Source organism: Ixodes scapularis, unplaced genomic scaffold (genome assembly GCF_016920785.2).
Source record: "Ixodes scapularis isolate PalLabHiFi unplaced genomic scaffold, ASM1692078v2 PGA_scaffold3__209_contigs__length_174095766, whole genome shotgun sequence".
In the NCBI taxonomy this organism is placed as follows: Eukaryota; Metazoa; Arthropoda; class Arachnida; order Ixodida; family Ixodidae; genus Ixodes; species Ixodes scapularis.
This window is the reverse complement of record NW_024609868.1, coordinates 73085200-73105390: the sequence shown is the minus strand read 5'-3', so window position 1 is coordinate 73105390 and position 20191 is coordinate 73085200. Positions and strand designations below refer to the sequence as shown.

Genomic DNA, 20191 nt, shown 5'->3' with positions numbered 1-20191 from the left:
AGACTGCATTATTTCTTTTTTCAAAATTCCAGCTATGAAGATTGTTTCTACATTTAAATAAGAGAGAAAAAGAAAGAAAAGATATGTGAACCTCTACTTGATGCTTCTTTAGTGGATGTAATGCTACGGCCAGAGAAGTCGTGTTTTTCGTGCCACTGAAGAGATAAAAACATGGCCATGCAGAGTAGGTCTTAGGACTGCTACTTTCACCAATGACTTGAGGAACTCGACTTTCACTAGTGTTATTGTTTTGGCAAATTTCCAAGTCGCAAATACCACAGAGCTCAATGCAGAACATTATAACCGATGTCTACGTTTGGGGTGAAAGCGAACAGAAAAATAAAATAGGCAGAATTCCTAAGTATCCACGAACGCCACACCCCCCCTCGAAGGAAGTAAATAAAGATGTAACCCAATCGGCGTATTTCATCACTGGTTTTCGAGATCAGGAAATCGAAGCGGGTTTTTAAACCATCGGGGTTTTTCAGCAACGGACACGTTAAATAGGCTCACTTAACTTCCAAAATTTTTCATTAACCTCTGCAGGAACTCGAGGTTGAATAACTTGTGTCTCGTAATTCCCGGAATCAAGAAACTTTCACGCGAAAGAAACATATGTCTTGCGTTTTCGTTTTATTTTTCCTGTCGTGGTGATTCCGAACCGAGCTATTGCCACAGCTGCTGCCGCGTCATGCAAATTAGATAACCAAAACCTTCGTCGATCCATTTCTGAGAATCATTTTGGCACGTTTCGGATTCCCTATCGCACCAGGGGCATATGCCATACATCAAAGGCCACAGGCCATACTGACGCGCGTCACGAGACAGCCGTTGAACCGTGACAACATTCCCCGAATTTCTTTTTTATCCTAAGCCTCGGTTATTTCCCCCAACTTTCCCTACATCACGGATTTCCGGGCACGAGAGCTACGCAAATAAACGGGTCTCCTTCAGGACAGGTGTAACCTAGTTTCACAAACACCTGAAAACGGAAAAGTTTTTTTGCGCTATCAGGGACCTTGATTGGGCCTCGACGCCCTCTGAACAACTCCCCACTGCTGTTCGGCAACGAATTTTCGCGATTCACACGTATCGACAGCCGGCTGAAGCGAAGTAAACAACGAGCGACTTACCTACCAGTCAACGGAGGGTCGGAAAGACTGCTGTCACTGAGGACACTTCATTCATCCGCCTGATTCATAAATACCAGAGAAATTCCCGATACGGCCAATCCGGCCATCCGCCATTATTGTTGTGGTGCGTGCTTCGCTCGTGTACCGCTACGGCAGGGATGGCGCAAGTGGCGGACGCGGCGCGTGCGGGCGTGTGGTTTGTTGCGCGTTTGCACGGTCGTTGTTTTGAAGTTTTGTCTCGCGCTCAGCAGGCTGCAGCAGCTGCAGCTCGTGAGTTCAAAAAGTTTGCATTTGATTTTGCTTAGCAAGGATCGTTCAAACTCAAACTTGATTACGAGTATCCGTTATAACTTCATGCAGCAAAAACTGTCTTTGCCAGTTCCCGGCATAACATGACCGAAGTCACGCTCAAGCACCGAAATCTTGTTCTTGTGGAATATCCCGGTATTGTCAGAAATGTCGACAAAATGCTCAGAACCCTCGGCGGCATCGACGAAATTTCGGAGGTACTCCTATTTTACCAGTGGTTCTGTGTATACACATCAAAACGCGGGCGCGTAGAATTAGTCAATACGCGCACGTGCTCTTTCCACATCACCACTCGGCTCGGTAGTCTGCGTCGCCCTCCGCCGTTCACCTTGGCAATAGTTTTGGCTCTGCCCATCGCAAAGTGCGGAACGCAAGCTCGTCTGCTTCTTGTACAGGGGTTGCGATGATGTCAGAACGCCGAGCCCTTATTGACTGATTGAAAAGGAAAAAAAAAGATAAAATAGTGGGTAAACTTTAAGGCATGTAGCATTGAGGTCTACCCGCTATCCTTCCAATCAAAGCCAATCAGAACGCGGCATCACTCTGACGTCACCGAAACTTGTGCGCAAGAAGCAGATGACTTGCTTTTGTCATTCCTTTCTTGGTTTTGAATAATTGCTGTACACGGACATGTTGGTTAGTGAACTGACACTATAGTGGCTCCAAATCTTGACCATGCACTGCGCAGGCAAGACAAGCCCCTCCCACAAGGGGGCCCCTATCGTTTCGTAGTAACTCGTATCGTGGAATTACGTTTCATGAACAAGTTTTCATGGAAGCATAATTCGTCGACACATTTTATCAACACTTGTTACGTATGGCACGCTGTATGGACATTTGATCACGCATGTATCACTGGGGTGTGCCTTAACCCACTCTCCTGCTTGCATTCAAGCCACTTCGCAGCGACAGTCTGTGGCAGCTTATTACGAAATGTCTCGTGGAGCTTATTAAACAAAAAAGCTAATCTGAGCTCTCGGTGAAACAATTTGATGATGAAACAATCTGTTGATGAATCATCGTGTGATGCAATGAAACATTGTTCGATGAGCTTATTGCCACCACCCACAAAGCCTCCACTTTTTCCACTTCAGTGGAGAAAACGTTGAAGATGAGGCGAGTGAAGGGGAGGAAGCTACCAATCATGACGAACAGTGGGCTTTGTAGGAGGATTGTCTCTTCCTCTTATTTGGCAACCTATTATAGCCAACCTGCCTAGCCACCGACCGTGCTTGACATATCACGGTGTCACATTGTGCCACCCAATATGGCATTATATCAGATCATGTGACTTATCATGAGACAGTTCTTCCAGCACATACGTGATGTCATGTCCCACATGACACATATTGTTCCAGTTATTGTTCCAGTGTCGCATCACGTGACATGGCACGAAAAAGCGCATGTTCCAATGCTTCCTCCGTGTCTTTCCAGACGCATTCAGACCCCTCTCGGAGATTGGAACTGAAGTTCAGGCCTGATGACCCTTACTGTAAGTGTGTCTATGCCAACCGCTTCAGTGCGTCCTGCCTCTTGTTGAAGGTAAAAAAGAACCGAAGCAAAGATGGAGAGCCGTATTCCGTGTCCATCGAAGGCACCGTCAGTACTGTCTACAAATTTCGTGGTGAGTATAAGGCTTCTCTACCGACTGAAACTTGGCATGTCTCCAAAAGAGTTACCGGTGCCATTCCGTCAAATACACGGGCACAAGTTGGTGGGTCGCTGCTGGAAAGCTTGCAGTCTTCTGGTCTAAACTGTCTCAGCAATGACGTGATAATGTTACATGCTGGATGCAGTGGCATAACTGCATGCGGGTGTGGGGGGTGGTCTCCAGCCGACCATATAATCGGGGTTTCGTGTTTTTGGATCAATCTGAAAAGCTAGAAAAAACACCCGCCAGTAAAATTTTGGTTTATTCAGATTTATCCGATAAACTCAAAATTTTGATGTGCGAATGCCACCCTCCCTCCCCCCAAAAAAAGTGTAAATTTGATTTGCGAACAGGGTCAATGGTCCTGGGAAAGTGCCACCACAGTTACCTTTCAAATATCAGACCATTGTCAAATGGTTCTTACTGCTTTTCCCATCGAGGTTCATTGAGGACAACAGGTCATTGTACTTTTGGGTCACGACAAAAGCCACTGTTTTGGTTTCCAGTTTGGGCCATACTATTTGTGCTTTAGAGGAAGGAGAGGTTGTGTTTTTGTAACAGTGAAAGCTATGGACCATAGAGATTGCATAAAGTGGGGAAGAGGGGAAGTTGAAACTTCTCAATTACATTCTTTGCCACTCCAATTCGCCTGGCCGCGAGGTAGGATGATGTAATAGGATGGAATGAATATGAGCTTCTCGGAATGTATTGCTTTCTAAGGTATCAACGTTTATAGTAGAAGCAACACTTGAGTGGAGCTTTTGTCGTGAGACGAATCAGTATTGCCGATGGCAGTGGCACCTATTCCAAATCCAGCTGAAGAAATATTAATTGATATAAGCACATTTTATTTTAAATGCGTTAGCATTTATTGCTCTTCTTCATGTAGTCGTCTTTGGTTTGAACTGAACCGTGGACTGAACGGGTTTTGTGATGCTGCGGCGCTGTTCCCGCCGTGCTCTTCCGCTCCGTTCGTTCGCTCGTTACGTCACATTTCACTCTTACATGAGAGAGAAAAAGTTTTCTTGCGCGCTTCCAATGAAGCACGACTGTTGACGCGCACTGCTCTAAAAGCTGTGGTGGCTGCATCCGAAACGGCCGACGTCCAGGAGAACAAACTGGCTTTCTGAAGACAACGAACCCCTGTACTAAATGCTAAAGCAATTTAGTCGATAATCAGCTTTGCAGCAGCAGCAATTTTGGCCTAATTTTTTTTTTATCTAGCATATGTTTAAACTTAGATATTATTTATTTATTTAATTATTTTAATAGGAAGCACTGCAAAATTAAACTTAGAATTTCGGAGCTTTGCGTACCAAACAAAAATAAACCCCGAAAAACACTCTCCAAAGCCTTTAATCAGTGTGGCGAATTCACACAGAGTGTAGCCCGTGGGAAATGCAAGCAGTTTTCAATGTTCAAAGAAAGATTGTACATTCGCTCTCACATTGTCTGAGGGGGTGCACAGCATAAGGCCTGGCCCATGGTTTGGCTTGGTGCAGAAACCTGCTTACTTTGTTAACAGAAGATAAATAGAATGCAAAATGATACGTCGGGAACCTTCTCTCGTAGTTCCAGCAACAATTCAAGGGGTTTGTAGTCGAAAAAGCAAGCTACGACCTGTTCCACTATTCCTTTTCTGCGGCCCCAAAGGACTCCGATCCGATGGTGCAACTGGAGCTCATGGGCTTCCGGCGTTCGCCAGCACCGAAGAGTATGCAACGCAAATCTTAGCTGCTCGAGTTATACGAAACCCTCGGCTAGTACAAGTATGGGTACCTGGTGGACCACGCCTGAAACCGGCGTCGCTTTTTGGGAGCACATATGTTTGTGAGCAGACCTTCTCGCCGACAACTCGGAGCAAGAACCGTCTTCGATCTGTCATGATGAATGTGTCACTGTGAGATGTACTAAATACAGTAACAAATGTGATGGCACTTGATATTGGAAGCCTGCCTGATGCCATGTCTCACTAGGTGCGGCCACGCACAGTTTTCAGTAAATATAATTTTGGCCCGTCTCATTTTTTATTTGTGCTCCCCTGACCAAGGGGTACACGTGCCACGTTACCATTTGAGTAAGCTCGTCCCTCGTGCGATGTCTGTGCGACGCTCTTCTCCGTTCTTCTTTGCCCTGCTGCACCGCTGCTAAAGATTTTGACCTCGCTCTCACATCTCTCGGACAGGTATGGTGGACTTCCAGTTTCTGCCGATGGAGAAGAAGGCAGATGGCGGGGGCTACGAGAGCCTGCTGGACCAGCTGATTCCCCCGACGATGCCCTCCCTGGACTGGCTGAAGGAGGAGACGCCTGTCTTCATCCTGCCCCAGGTCTTCTCGCGGCTAGACACCCCTGCCGTTCAGCCCTTGCGGGACGAGCCTAAACGCCGCGTCATGCCTGGCAGGCCCTCCGGACGCCCCGACAACGTCCTGGGAGGAAGTGAGCAGCAGTTTCCTGGCCATCTTTTTCGACACGGAACATGCTTTGTCGGCCAGATTTTACGAGAAAACTGTTGTGAAGGTCTGCGACGTTACGGGACGCCATGCATGGTACCATGTGGTGCTCTGACGTCAAAGGGCTATCGTGGTGCCGTGTGACGTCATGAAGTCACATGACATGATGGCTGATGTCATGTGACATCAGATTCTGCTCTGATGTCTTGTGATGTCGTAGTTGTGTGACATGTTGTCACAGTCATGGGACCTGTAGTCACAGTCATCTGTTACAGTCGCATGGTCGTGATGTCAGTGTTGACGTCGCGTGACGTCACACGCACAGCACGTTCCCAGCTCATTCGCGACACCTTTTATGTTCCCCGGTCTTTGTCCGCACAATTAAGCTAGTGTACCTTACTTTTTTTCATTCTGCTCTTTCATTTCTTAGTTTTAATGGTGACAGCCGTTATTGGCGAGGTTCTGCAGTGGATCCCTGGGTATGTTTCCTGTAGGGTCGTCGTGGCTGGGAGATTTCCCCAATAACTTTAGCAGGAAAATTTGCACGCCATGCATTATGACGCGCGACGTGACGTGATGCTATAGCCATCATGCCATGACGTTGTGTGACACTGAAATCGCATGGCATTGTGGTTAGTGTGCGGCATGATTGTGTGCTGCGGAGTGTGCCTTGGCTGTCGCCGCTGTCCGTTAGCAGGATGTGGCGAGGAACTGAGAAGTTTTTGTTTCTCTTCTAACCTTGAACTTTGTACAGAGTAGCGAGCTGTAGGAGAAAAGATTGGGCTGACCTCTTTTCCTTTATTCCTTGGCCCTAGTCAATCCCCATGGCTCTGCCTGAGGTCTCTGTTTTGAGTTGGGAACATAAAAAGAAGTCTCGTTATTCAGCAGTGGTCAACAACCCTTTACTCAGCCAACATCTTTTGCAAAAATGACGATAGTGAAAACAAAAAAAAAAGGACCGTTCAAGTGGTAGACGGTTTCTCTTTAACCATGGGGTGAATATTTCATGTACTTCTGTGTATAAAGTACAGGATGGAAGTTCTTGGCATGGCTGGCGTGACTTTCAGTGCTCGTTCCTTCTGAACTAAGGGCGGCGGAAAAAATGTTTAAGTCTGCGGTCTAGGAGAGGTAAAATGACCAGTGCAGGAATACTGTTTTTAATAGCACAGCTTTATCCCTAGCTTCATTGCTGCAAGAAGAGCTGGTATATTGGTGGCTTTCTGCGAAAACTATGAATATTGCGAGTGCTGTTTGGTTCGAACAACTTTTTGTCCACCTCTGAAAATTGCTTCAGAATAAGCACTTTCTATCACATTTTAGAGCATGACTTTTCCACATTGATTTATTGTAATAATAGTAACTCTTACATCTTTGGAGGAGGATTTTGAGTACCGTAAAGTTCATATCTACCACAAGCTTCGTGGCCCACCAAATCGGCCACATTGAAGGGCGTGTGTTTGCACAAACGGAAACTTTCGTAAGCTTGCTGAAGCACCTAGCAAATCACATAGAAAACATAAAAATTGGGTTATTTATATTAATCCCGGCGTACCACTTGCTGCCTGTTGCGTGTGTCACTAAGTGGCTCCACTGTTGAGAAAGACTTAAAGATGCCTATCGTCCTTCTAGCATTTTAATTTGCCTCCATGCTGAACTTTAGCAACTCTTTATACCAGTCATGGCCCTGAGTTCCTGTCGCCGTGAAACCTAGTGTGCCTTTACGCACGCTTGGTTTAGGGTGATGACGTCTGACTGTTTTGTTCTGAACGCTTCGTTTTCTTTTTTATTCTGGAGCAGATAAAAGAGCGTCTCCTGGTGCGAGTTCTGGGCGTTGAGTGCGCTACAACAGCATTTTGTTTCCGGCTATTTCTCTGTATTTCTTTCTGCGAGCACCTGCTGTCGGCGTCGGATATTACGCAGAGTGAACTCGCTCTAAATAGAAAAAACAAACATTGATGCACCCTAGTGAGATCCAAAGAAGTGGAGGAGGGCCAGTACTGGAATCACGGGGTTTACCAGTTTAGTTGCAAAGTCAGCTGCCGTCTTGTTGCTCAGCCAGCCCTAAGCCGCTCGCTGCATTCCTTCTTTTCGTCGCGGCAGTCAGCGTTGCAGCTGCAAATGCCGAATCGTGCATTTGGTTGTACCAATACCCTTTGCGTCTTCCTTCCCTGGCTCGTGCAGCCCGCCATCGGAGGGTGAAGTTTGCCTGCTTCCTGAACCACGACGACCTCAAGGTTCCCGTGGAGCCGAAACCGGAGGCCTGGAAGCAGCTCGAATGGCGTCCTCAAGATCCCGACGTCCATAAGAGGGTCAAAGAGGTCGGGAATCTGAAGCTGGGCATTTTCTGTCCCTCTAGAGCGCCTCTTGGGACGCTAAATGGCATGGGGCACGGCTCATGGTGTGTGTTAGTGTGCCGCAGCTTGAAGCACGTGGAGTAAAGCTCGCACTGCAGACCCCGAATATCCTGGGATCGATCCCTGCTTCTGCCCTTTTCAGCTTGGATGGGCGTCGTATCGGTGTGCAGTTGTGTATCGCTCCTTCGTGATGCATGCTAAAGACCTCGTGCTAGCAGCTGTACTGCACTTGCTAAATCTAAACGAGAAAGTGTGTGTTCCTTATTATGCACCTCTTTGATGTCCTGTGGATATTCGATAGTGGATGCCTCGTAAGGCGTGTGGCGGTTTGTAGTACTTGCAAATTGCTTGATTGTTGCCTGCAGTCAATGGTTTTCTCAGTTTAAAAGGTTCCCAAATGTTTGAAGGTGGACAAACCATATCTGCGAAATTCCCTGGAAGTTGCGGTACCATTTTGACGTGTCATAATGTATAAACACCGTTTGAAAACCACATTAGCTATTGCTAGCTGCTATTTTACAGTATTATGTTACTGACCTCTCCGTACGAAACCAAAACAACAAATTTGCACTGTAAAAAAAATTAGCCTGCAAATTTAAAAAAATTTGCGTATGTTTGACCCATTAAATTTTTTATTTTTTTTAAATTTTATGTGAGTCTTATTTGTCAGATACAAATCAAATCCTTAAAAGGGGCACATATTCACCTCAAAAGATGTATTACTTGGGCTATGAAAAGTGGCACAAGGAAAGCTCTGTTCATGATTTGCAGTGGAAATTCTTTCGTTCGGGCCACATGCTGAGACGTCTGTGCTTCTTCAACATCCATTGTTGGAATGATATCCAGCACAATTCTTCCAATAAAGGGAACATATGGTATTTCATAAATAATGACAGTCTAAATCAGTGGTTCTCAAATCGAGGTCTGTGGGTCCTTTGGGGTTTGCGAAGCCCTGCCCCATTAGTCAAGCTCGGCAATAAAAGCTGTATTTTTTCAAATTGAGAAAAAACATTCCAATTTTCGGGTGAGTTTTCTCGTGTGTGTCAATGAGGGAAGTCTGCTTCACACTAGCCCTTAGTTATATCCATCTAATAAATCATTATATTAATTAACCTGTACATTTTCCTTCCTCTGACGACGAACAGGGTCCTCTATTATCTCCGCCGATCCACAAGGGGTCCGTGAAACATCAATGGTTGAGAACTACTGCTCTAAATGATTGGAGGCCATAAAAAATTATGTGGGACAGCCCTTGTCCCTTGTTTCGTTTCCTTGTCATTTCACATTTTGTGATGTTGTTTCGGAAGATACATTCCAACTACTATAGCCACGAGTGGAAGGAGAATGGCAGGGAGGTCTTACAACAGACCTTTTCAGAAATTCAGAGCCAACTAGTGGCTCAAATATTAGCCCAAATTTTTGTTTGGTAGTGGTGGTTAAAATCTCGCCTATTCATCAACGGCCAACGCACGAAAGTTACGGTGTTCTTTTCTGTACAGTTATTTCTTTATTTGTTTTAGTTCCTATGGTGCCAAGAAACCATCACTGCGTGAGGCACTTAGTTGAGTAAAACTAGGTAAAGTTCACCACATTACTATAACATACCATAGAAGTGCCCACTTTGTTCAAGTGCCCACCATTAACATTTCCTAAACTTAGAAATTCCGCAAATTATACGTATACCTACCTGATCTGCCTGGACAAGTGCCCATATCTAGATTAACCCAGTTTTCACTGAAAGTGGGTTGGGCGCTCCCTTAGTATTTTACGGTATATTGTCATGGAGCTGTCTAGGGCATGCCGAAGCCGAGCGTTCCAAGGATTAGTACGATACCCTCAAACGCGTAGTGCGTAGAAGCTTATCATTCTCGTTGCGCCGACATCAAGCAACAATACAGCAAACTGACGTCTGGAATGTTCAGGCTCCGCATTGGTGCCTGTCTCCAAATTCTTTCTTAACCAGCCATAGAAAGGCTGCCATTAGTATGTACAGTATATAGACCTTTTCATTTTAGTAGTTGCCTCACCGGCAAATGGAAAGCGCTGACGCATTCGGCGCCATTAGGTTGCTTCAATTTGGTTGGTTTCGGCTTCAACGTGAATGCGGCTATGTTGCTGTTTTAAGTTGTTTTTGCTTAATTTTGCGATACAGTTATCTTCCTTGTAGCATACAACCAATAAAACAGTGGTACTGAGCCAGTTTGAGGACTACGAGGTGTATTTTAGCCTAAATTGCGAGCTTTTGTTTCCCCAACTCCTTTGATGTATCTGATTATGGTCGGTTGTGAAACACCTGACTGATGTACAGGGAAGATTACCATCGTCTACGGCCCTACCCGATGGCACCAGTTTTCATAAAAACCGACTAATGAAGAGACTAGCACGTGAATGTAAATAAGCATATCGACAGCTTGATTAGCAATGCGCTGAATCGGCCAGAACAGATGAACTCGCGAGTTTACTACTCACTGTTTGGTTTTCGTCATGCAACCTTTAGTGAACTTCGCAGACTTAAAACGTATTGTGTAATGACGCAGATAATTGATATTAAACAAGTAGTATCGTCTTGGCTTCTTTTTTTTTTTTAAATTCAGTACTAGCATGGTTTGACAAGCCGAGTAGCAAATTTCCTAAATTAGCAACCCTGCTAAAGTACTGATATGCAGCATTTCACAATATTTGGCCTAAGAAATTATTTTTATATGAACATTTGCTAACTCAAGATATGATATGAATGACAGGCCCATCAAATTAAATCTGGCATTTTTCTTCCATAACATCGGCTAAATAAAATTAAAGGGTGCAGAAGAAGAAATACCTCGAAAAGTTTGGCTGAATTCAAGCGCTCTAGGCACCACTTCACGGACCTGTGTGAACAAATATTTATTTCTTTGAACAGATTCACCTTGCAAATTTCGGCGTTGCCAGCCCCCAAAAGTATAAATCTCTATTCGCCACCGACAATCCTGGACTCAAATAATTGTTATGCAAACGGCTCTTTTTTTATTTTTCCGGCGTCAAATATTGCGAACTCCAGATAACTGGCAAAAATTAAAACAGCATATGCAAAAAACAAAAAAAAACATTGTTATTATTGCGCATGCGCCGAACCCCAATTGCATTTTGTATTTGCAAAGAGAAACAGCGTTATGCATTTGTGCACGCTATTCTAAAATTCGCAACTGTGAAGTGTCTGTGGCAGTTTCTTACGCGAGAAGTTCCAACCTCTGTGTTAAAATAAATTAGGTGGATGGCACTGATTATCTAAATATAATAAATAAATTACATGACTGTCCAAATGGGAGCGAGCACGGCATACAATTTCTTAAAGGGGCCCTCCGGAGCTTTCTGCGATCGTCTGTTTATGTTGTTATATTGCGTAGTAGGTGCAAGTTAATATGTATACAAAGTTTTAGATTACAAAACCGTTTATTAAGCAGATGGCAGAAGAAATATATCGGGACTATTTTCTCTTGGAAGACAATCCCCCATTCCCTGCCCACCGCTAAAACTTGACCAATGGAAATGCTGCATCTCGCGGTGAATGCGAATGTTATTATTGCAACACTTTTTAAGCTCGTTGTAAATCGGAGTTTGAGAAAAACGTAAACTGATTGTGGTGCTGGAAACATGGTCCGCAATTATTGCTTCAAAACCAGCGAACTATATGTTTTCTCCCCGCAAGCGTGTTGCTAGGGGGTGATGCGTCGGCGCGTCGGCTCGTCTGCTTCCCGGGGCGTCTGCAGGCGTGCGTTTGCGGGACACGTGTTCCTTCTTCCCGTGGATCCCGACTCTGAAGCCAGCTTTGCGACCCTTTCACGTCAACGAGTCAAACTTTTCCTTGTCATCTGTGGAATGCGACTGCGTATGGCTGTAGCAGCGCGACGGTGCGGTGCAACGAACGACGACTGCCGAGCACAAAGTCCGGGCTCCTTGACGACGGTCCGCGCGTGTTCGAGAGATTCCTCTGCGGGTCGGTGGTCGGCCGCGTTGGTGACGCGCAGTGACGCCGGAATCCTTCGCTTGCTATTGGCTGACGTGTAAAGAGATGCCCCTCCCGTTTTCCGGGGTCATCTCAGAAAGGGGGGCGTGCCGGGGACTTTGATAGCAATTTTAATAGGGAAATCCGCCGCGCATGACCGTAATTTTATGATTTTTAGGATCCTTAGGATCTGTGGATTGAGTTACCGCCATAAATAGACCATCGCAGAACGCTCCGGAGGGCCCCTTTAAACTTCATAAGTTAACCAACCAACCGAACGTTTACGTCGCAAAAAAAGATTGAGAACCTCATACACGGGTAGGTGTGATATTATGAACAAAAAAATTGCCTGATGGTGACGTAACCATGACCTACTGGACGTACCATTACTTCTAGCCCCAGGTAGAATTCAAGCTAAACGCTCGTTGCCTATCTCCTCCGCGGGTTTCCCCTCATAATTAAAGAAACTGTTTTTGATATATTATGAATACAAAGAATGATACTTTCAGGAAATACAGATAGTCTGCTTGCGCTGACTATTCTTGGTGCCTTCCCATCCTAAATGTGCAATATAAATATACGCGCTTGTTACTTGGAATGTTCTGCCACTATTAGTGAACAAATCTCAGTTATCATAAGGACATTTGAACCCTCGTGATGTCTAAGTCGTCGTATCGGACTAGTTTCCGAAGTAAGGCAAGAAAGCGCGGTGAAGCGCGATGAAAAACACGAATACAACGCATCCGCCACGGGGGAAGGGGAGCAGCAAGTTCAAGCAACCTAATGGCTGCAGCGTCACATGATTCCAAGATGGCAGCGCCTATGCCGAGGAGGATGAAAAGGTCTATACACTTGGACGACGATAGTTATCGAAGTAGCCAGACCGGATTTTGGAAAGGGTCTATTGCCTTCACTTTAGGAGGTGCTTCCTATCTTCGACAGTACTTCGGCGTCTCGCAAGCCTCGAGTGTGCACGTGCAGCCAAAGCACAATGGAAGGCAACGGATGCATGCCAGAGGGCGGGCGTTCGAGAGACTTGCCATGCCCTTCTTTTTTTGTCGGTGACCGTGGGTAACCCAACTTTTCACCTTGTGCACAACATAGTTGGGAAGTTTTGATGGTGCTTGCATCCTTTTTAAACTGTGTGGCACCGGGAAGTGCGCTAGTTTTATGGGGGTGCAACCTCCTAATAAATACTAAGGCGGAGCGAATTGGCTGTTGCGAATCATTATGCATCTAGGGGTAGGTCCACCGTCGAGAAATGGTGACACTGGTTTGGCATTTTAGAGGACCAAGCCGGCACACTATGATAGCTCGCTCGAGGTCTTTAACGACAATCGTGCAGTGGTGACTGTGCTACCACGTGCCAATGGGATGCTCATCCTAGAGCACTTGCACGCATTCTCGAAGGAATGCAAGCTGGTTGTTTGTATGGTTATTTAGTTTCCAATGTTATCGGTTATTGGGGGTCGTTCAGTAACGGTGTGCACGCTTAAAGGGGTACTCCGCCGATTTTTGAGCTACCTCAACTAACTATATTTTCTGACTCCCAGGCCTTTACCCTTTCTGGAATGCTATTTAATATCGTGAAATTCATAATAGTTATTGCGAAATCGGCAAATGAAAATGATGCAAAAACAGACATTCAAATATACCCGCCCTTTTCAGGGCCGTGACGTCAGTGGAAGTTCAGCTTGCCAGTCGGGCGAGCAGTCGAAAAAATAGAATATGCCAATTATTTGTTCCGTGCTGGAGCGCAGGGACTGGAGCGAGCTTCCAAGGCATTCATTTGACACCATGAAACTGCTTCAGATCAGTTGGGAACTAATTCTACAGTCCAAAGAGTGAACCCCTGCACTTCCAATGACGTCACTTTTTCATTGTTGCCAGTAGAGACTTTCAGTTTGAAAAACACGGTGAGGACCAAAATTGTAAATTCAATAACTTAGTGAAAAAAAATTATTTTGATCTAATATTTGGTATACTATTTTGGCGATGTTGTTTGGCGAGTTCAGCAAAATTTCAAGCAAATCGGGGACCATGAAGAAATCGGCGGAGTACCCCTTTAAATGTGCGTCTATGATTTTGATTCTTCTGCTATTTCTACTTGGCCATCGCGAATTGACGATTTGTTTGCAGATTTTGCCCTTCTGCTCGCAATATTTCGTAGGATCCGCATCTAGACGTTGGTCGACTTTGTCTCCTCCAGGATTGCGACGCGATTGTCCTCTCCCTCTGCCTGTCTCCCTAGGCGTTTGAGGAGCGCCCCCTGTGGACCCGCAGCGCCCTGCAGGTGCGGCTGGAGGAGCAGCCGGGGCGCTTCAAGCTCATCCTGCCTGTGGTGGCCTACTATGTGCTCAGCGGGCCCTTCCGCACGTCCTGGGTGCGCCTGGGCTTCGACCCCCGCAAGGACCCCAGCACCAAGCCCTACCAGATCCTCGACTTCAGGCTTTCCACCTGTACGTCCATCCTTTCTTTGCCTCTCCGACTGTCTGTGGGGCCTCGCATAGGGCTAACACGATGCTTCTTGGAGTGTGGGTTCTCAATAGGTTTCTCCGGAGTACCCTCGAGTTTGGTGGCACGTCTTTGACCGGCGTGCTTACTGTCTTCGAATATGGTCCCTCGGTTTCTGCCCAACGACGTCATAGAAGTGTTGCTTCGTTGCCTGCCGCGGTCCCGATTGCGGTACGGCAGCGAAGGTGGACACAGCAGACGCCCGTTCTGTCTTGGGTCGCTCCGAAGTTCGAGGGCAAACCAAAACCAAAGCAGATACGAGATAAGACGGCACGACAACGGCGACCCTCGTGTCCACTCTCCTCTTTTGCCGCCAGCGTTTCTACGACCAACCGCTGAGATTGTGACATTTGAGGGCGTGATGCCCCGGCGCCTGCGATGTATGATTTGGGACCACTTTTGATGCATGGACGGGACGGGACGGTAAACTCGCCCTTCGAAGATTGGTTCCGGGCACCGTACCGCGGGCATTCCCCGAACTCCCAAATTTCCTCGGTCGTCCCGGCACCCGAGTGAAGTGTCTTTCGAGTTTGGGCCCCGTCTTAGCAGGTCCGAGCCACCCATTGATGCTCAACTTCCCTAGTGTGCGTATGATTGTTTACGAGGTCTGTGGGCTTCTGTGTTGTCTTATTGCATTGATGCCGAGAGCGGGAAGGGTTCCTCGGTCGCCGTTCATGCCGGTGGGAGTTTCTCGAGATCAAAGAGTTTAAGAGGCAGCAGTTCCGCCACCTTGTTGTGCATTTTGTTTGCTTCAGAACGGCGGGGCATGGTGGTCATTGTTTGTGGTCTAGGCAGGCTCATATTTGCTGGCAAGTTGAAGAAGCAGTAAGGCATCAGCTGCGAGGTTGGTACCTATAGTCTTGTGGCGGCACGTTCCCTTTGCCAACACAACATTCTCCAAGGCCCCTGCATGCCTGGGGGATCGACAGGGTGAAGACGAGGAAAAGGTGGCACCCAAGCTTAGTGAGTGCGTGAGGATCCAAAGAACGACAAGCTGACAGGCTTGAGACATCACCGGCAATCCCTGCTGACCGATGGACGTCCAAGTTCTATGTTCTTTTAGATGGTTTGGTTTTAAGTAAATTATATACCGTATAGGAGTAACGTTCCCGACTGTCTGGGTTATTACCTGTCGCGCAAGCGAGCCCAGTAGGGAACGCAAGTCTTTCCTAGCATTAGGGTAGAGTCTCAGTGGTATGTTCTCGGTTCATATGTGCTTTCCGAGCTGTTACGTTCACAAATTTTGGTCCTGTCAAACTTCCGTAGAGATGTGTGTATTAGTTTCCCGTTTATTTGAAACATTGAAAAGTTTCCCGTAGTTGTCTTCTCGGTCGTTACCTCCGAAAATTGCCAACCAACATGGAGAATGCGACGTGTTGGGTTGCTTGCCGCACCTGTTCTTTTTCTTTTGCTCCGCTTCACTTCTTTTTCGCCTCTTTGCCTCTCTGCATTGTGCTTCTTGCCCTCGCGGGCATGACCTTTGTCTAGCCTCAAAAAGAGTTGTGGCTTTCACAAAAGCCCATTCATCTTTTTGTCAATGGTTGCTCGAATATCATCTTGCCTGGAGTTGAAGTTCGTAATTGCGCACGAGGATTGTCGAGCTTCACCGCTTTGCACCGGCATGCTAGGTGTAGCACCGGGGGAACAGCTAGGTTAACTCCACGAGCTCAGAAGGTTTTGCTCATTCTTACGATTTGGCATTCTTTGGCCACCATTATACATAATTGCAGGCACGGTGCCCTAACTGACGGGCCTTCGTAAAATGGCGTTCCTGATGTCTTGACGACCTATATTAGAAACACAGCACAAACACCACGCAATGCTGTTAGCGCAAACGAGATATCGGCGCTTTTCTTCCTTTTACTTTGAGAGACTATATCAGGGGTGGCCAGGCTGACCCGGTCTATGAGCGGCAAACAAAACCACGATACTTCTAAGAGCCGGGGGGGGGGGGGGGGGGGGGGGCATGATTAAATTTTGTTTACAGTCTGATTGTACGTATGGGGGTACAAGGTTGCCAAACCGCAAGCTGTGAACATCTTGGGAAGAAGCAGCAGCAAAAAAACTTGAACAGGAGTAAAGAAACATACACGACGGGACAGCGCCGTCCTATCGTGTATGTTTCAAATTTACTCCTGTCCAAGTTTTTTGCCTCTGCTTCTTCCCAAGATGTTCACTTCAAAACCAACTAGCCCAACATGTTACATTGTCGCAAGTTGTGCTTTATTCTGAAATCCTTTCTTTTCTTCCTAGGAAAACGAAGAAAGGGGCGGGGTGGGGGGAGGGGGGGGTCCTCTTGCGAGGGATCCGCGAGCCGCACTTGGACCTGCAAAGAGCAGCATGCGGCTCGCGAGCCGCGGTTTGGCTACCCCTGGACTATATTGATAGGCACGAAACTTCACTGGTTAGGTTACCGCTCCGAAAGAGGACTTTCCACCGCACTTAATTTATTATGGCAGCCATCCAGTTTTAAGGTAGAAACAGTAAAAATTGGAAATCACTTGTTCATGTTAACGGTCTCGTGCCATGTACAACGTCAACGACGGACTTTAGCGGTAAAACCCTCGCTTTCCAGCTCCGTCGGGGCTCCGCCACGACGTGGCGCCCAAGCGGGGCCTCTCGGCGTACCTGGTGCCCACCAAGGTGCTGGGCACGGGCTGCCGGCGCGTCGTGGCACAGACCGACTCCCTGACCCTGGCCGCCCAGGGCGACGCCTCCAGTGCGTCCTCGGCCTCGGCCTCGACTGACCCGGAGCTGGTGAGCACCTTCAAGCCGGGGCACCTGCCTCCGTTCCGGCAGCTCTTCTACCACCTGTGCGACGTGCGCCTGGACGAGGTGCAGGCACTGGTGCACGCCAACGACGGCAAGGAGACGGGCTGCCACGAAAAGGACGGCTGGTGCCTGGAGGGCACCATCGCCGCGTGCCGCCAAATCATGCTCAAGGACCTGCGCAGGACAATCAAGCTGCTCAAGGCCAAGAGCAAGTTGTCTCAGGAGAATGACGAGTCATTGCCGGCTTCGGATGAGGAGGACGACGACGGGGAGGAGCTGGACGAGCTTCTCGACGACGATGACGATGAATGACGGACGGGAAAGCTTTCGTTCCGCCGCCTTGTCCAATCGTGAGCCAGTCAGAAACCATGCTGTTATTGACTGGCCTTTGACTGGACCGCGCAGTCCATAGCCGTCGTCGTAGGCTGTCGTAGGGCGAGTCAAAGTATAGACGTTTGCAAGTGCGGCCACTGGGCACTGACCTCTTGCCGCTGGCGAGTTTGGGACACCCCTAGGTTGGCTCGCACGTACCGTGCCGAGATAATGGAAAGTCGGTGCTACTATTGGCGCCGAATTGGCGTTACAGTGCGTGTGTGCAAACGAGGAAAGGCTGGGTCAGGTGCGGCAGAATGCCAATACAACGTTAATGCTGTAGCGCTAAGTCGGTGCTGTGTCTATGGCATTAACTTATCACTGAGCTGCATGTGCGAACGGGCCTCGATGATTGAAAAGAGTGTGCCCACGATTGTTGGCCCAAACAAAGTATTTTTCGTCCATGGTGGCCAGACCAGCTTTTGAAGCTTACGCTGTTTGCAAATGTCCATAGAGGCTCCACAACGAGTGACGGCATCTGGTGGCAAATTCGGGAGGCTGACGAGCGAGGTCGGAAAACCTGTGGCTGGAGCCGAGCACTCGAGGAAGGCGTCAGAAAGTCACTGCAGCAGAAAGTATAAATGCATGCAGTTTGTGTGGAAGGTTTTTTTATGTCGTGCAAGTGATTTTGGGACTGCAGCATCTTTCGGGACTACCATGTGTGTGCAGGTGTGTCCGGTATGTTTATTGTAGAACTTTACAGATGTTTGCACCTGTTTGTGAACAAGCGTGGGCACTGTGCATGCAGCGACCAACCTTTGAAATGGTGAAGCTTGTATTGCACGAGTTCAGTATTGTAAACTGCAGAGGGGCTTATTATTCGGTTTGCTTCAAGACCATCTAAAAGCGCTCCAAGAATTGTCGTAATAACAGAACAAGAGGAATAATTTGATGTGTCAAAATATAGCAACAACTGTGTAAGTTTTGATGCCATTCCCTTTGGTGAGGTGATCGTGCATTTTTAATTTTTTGGTTTGAAAACCTTCAGATATCTGTCGCTGGCACCGTTTGCCTGGTTTGCTCTTTTTTGTGTGGCAAGTGGGACAACCCCTTATGTGCACCTTAATTATCTGACCAAAATCGGCAAATCTGCTACATTTTTTCTCTGCTTAAAATGAGAAGTGGCACACACAGGAAAGAGTGTTACAATATGTAGATTCTTTTTGGTGTTTTGAGAGTTTTTGTTTTGTGAGTGCTTCTGACCAAAACAGCGAAAAACGTCAGTTGTGCATGAAAGTAATTTCTTTGCCATATTCTTCTCACACAAATTCACTCGGGAAATATCTGTCATCAAAAAGTGACACCACAAGATCAAACTTTTTTTTTTTGCTTGCTCAAACATACTAATACACATAAAAAAAAAAAAAAGAAATGTGACAGCCCATTTGAATGGGGCAGGGAGCAAACTGGGAAACAAATCGCACGGGAGTGCGCACTCAAAGGGTTAGTCAAGGACTGTAAGGCATGCATTCTAAGGTAGGAAGATGCAGAGAAGTGCTAGGCCATGGTCTGCTCTTTGCCTGATTGGGTTAGCAGGTGATAATAAATTCATGGCAAGATGACAAATGCCGCATCCTACTTTCAGAGCTGCTTGATTGACCTCATCGTCTTGTAGCATCTGCTGTGCAGATGGTGAAACGGGGCACGTCGGGAAAAGGGTTAATTTCAAGACGGAAGATCAGTTTGCTGCTAGTATTACTTTCTCAACTTGAGTTATATTGTTTTGAAGCTCCATCACGTCTATGAAAGGCATTATCGCTATGCAGTGTTGTGGACCATCCATTTGGCTATGTGAACAATTTTTGCACAATATAGGTTGGAAGCACTTCGGGATCAGCAATCTCGTAACATTGCTAAACCATATGGAATATGTGCGAGGCCTGTTTTGTCTTGAAATAAATTCCTGCTGGCACTGACTAATTTGTGTGAAGGAGAGAGTGATATTTATTTAGGTGTAAAAGTTTACTAGGCACCGAGGAAGTGAGGGAGAGAAGAGAGCTTGCGAACGTCAAAACGCCGAGCTCTGGTTGAAATGACAACTGGGTAGACCTAGAGCTAGCAGCCTTTTTGTCTCCACTGCACTCGTCGAATGCGTTAGAACGCGGAACGCCAGCGTTTGGTTCTTGCATTCAAACGCATTCGAAGAGTGACGTGGAGACAAAGGCAGCTAGCTTTAGCTCTACCCACTAATCATTCGAACCAGAGCTCAGCGTTCCGACGTCCCTGCGCGCTCTCGTCTCCTCTTCCTCAGTTTTTCAGTGCATAGTACTGGGCCAGGTTCTGTCATAAATACCTCGTACAGTGGAATTTTGTTAATTCAAACTAACGTGCAGGTTTCATTTCATGCGTTTCTAGGAAGGAAACTTTCCGTAATTCAAACTTTGCGTTATTCAAACCAAGTTTTGGTCCCCTTCGGGTTCAAATCAACAAGATTCCAGTGTACTATTCCACTTAGCTTATACTGTATATATGCCTGGTTTGGAAACCAGTGGAGGAAAAAAATGCTATTACGAGGTTATTTGCTAACTCCTATCGGAGTACGGATACGGTGCACAGTCTGTGACAAGAAAAACATACCTAATATTGCAGCAAAGTGCACCCGCCTCAAATGACACGACATACTGGTTCAACATAGTCATTTATTGCCTCGTCG

General features: G+C 46.9%; 2 protein-coding genes across 3 annotated transcripts in view; one reads left to right on the top strand and one right to left on the bottom strand.

Moving 5' to 3' along the window:
- Positions 1-1272, bottom strand: part of LOC8042229 (receptor-mediated endocytosis protein 6 homolog) — a 44915-nt gene extending 43643 nt beyond the window's left edge. The window contains exon 1 of one of the 2 annotated variants that reach the window (XM_029990438.3): positions 1134-1272. The gene's annotated coding sequence lies outside the window, so the exon portion shown is untranslated. The remainder of the gene's footprint in view (positions 1-1133) is intronic. The other variant, XM_029990439.3, reaches the window with a different exon arrangement.
- On the top strand, positions 1270-19455 carry LOC8042230 (general transcription factor 3C polypeptide 5). Its single transcript, XM_040206026.2, has 7 exons — positions 1270-1403; positions 1494-1639; positions 2877-3066; positions 5279-5530; positions 7726-7862; positions 14132-14339; positions 16970-19455. Exons 1-7 carry the CDS (start codon positions 1292-1294, stop codon positions 17476-17478), a joined length of 1554 nt encoding a protein of 517 aa, XP_040061960.1. The 5' UTR covers positions 1270-1291; the 3' UTR covers positions 17479-19455.
- The last annotated feature ends 736 nt before the right edge of the window (positions 19456-20191 follow it).

What these genes read in the sequence shown, in the direction of transcription:
- LOC8042230 (XM_040206026.2), top strand. Translation starts at nt 1,292, where the DNA reads ATGGCGCAAGTGGCGGACGCGGCGCGTGCGGGCGTGTGGTTTGTTGCG. An exon ending in CGACAACGTCCTGGGAGGAA is followed by an intron (nt 5,531 to 7,725) that starts GTGAGCAGCAGT and finishes TGGCTCGTGCAG; the next exon opens with CCCGCCATCGGAGGGTGAAG. An exon ending in CGACTTCAGGCTTTCCACCT is followed by an intron (nt 14,340 to 16,969) that starts GTACGTCCATCC and finishes CTCGCTTTCCAG; the next exon opens with CTCCGTCGGGGCTCCGCCAC.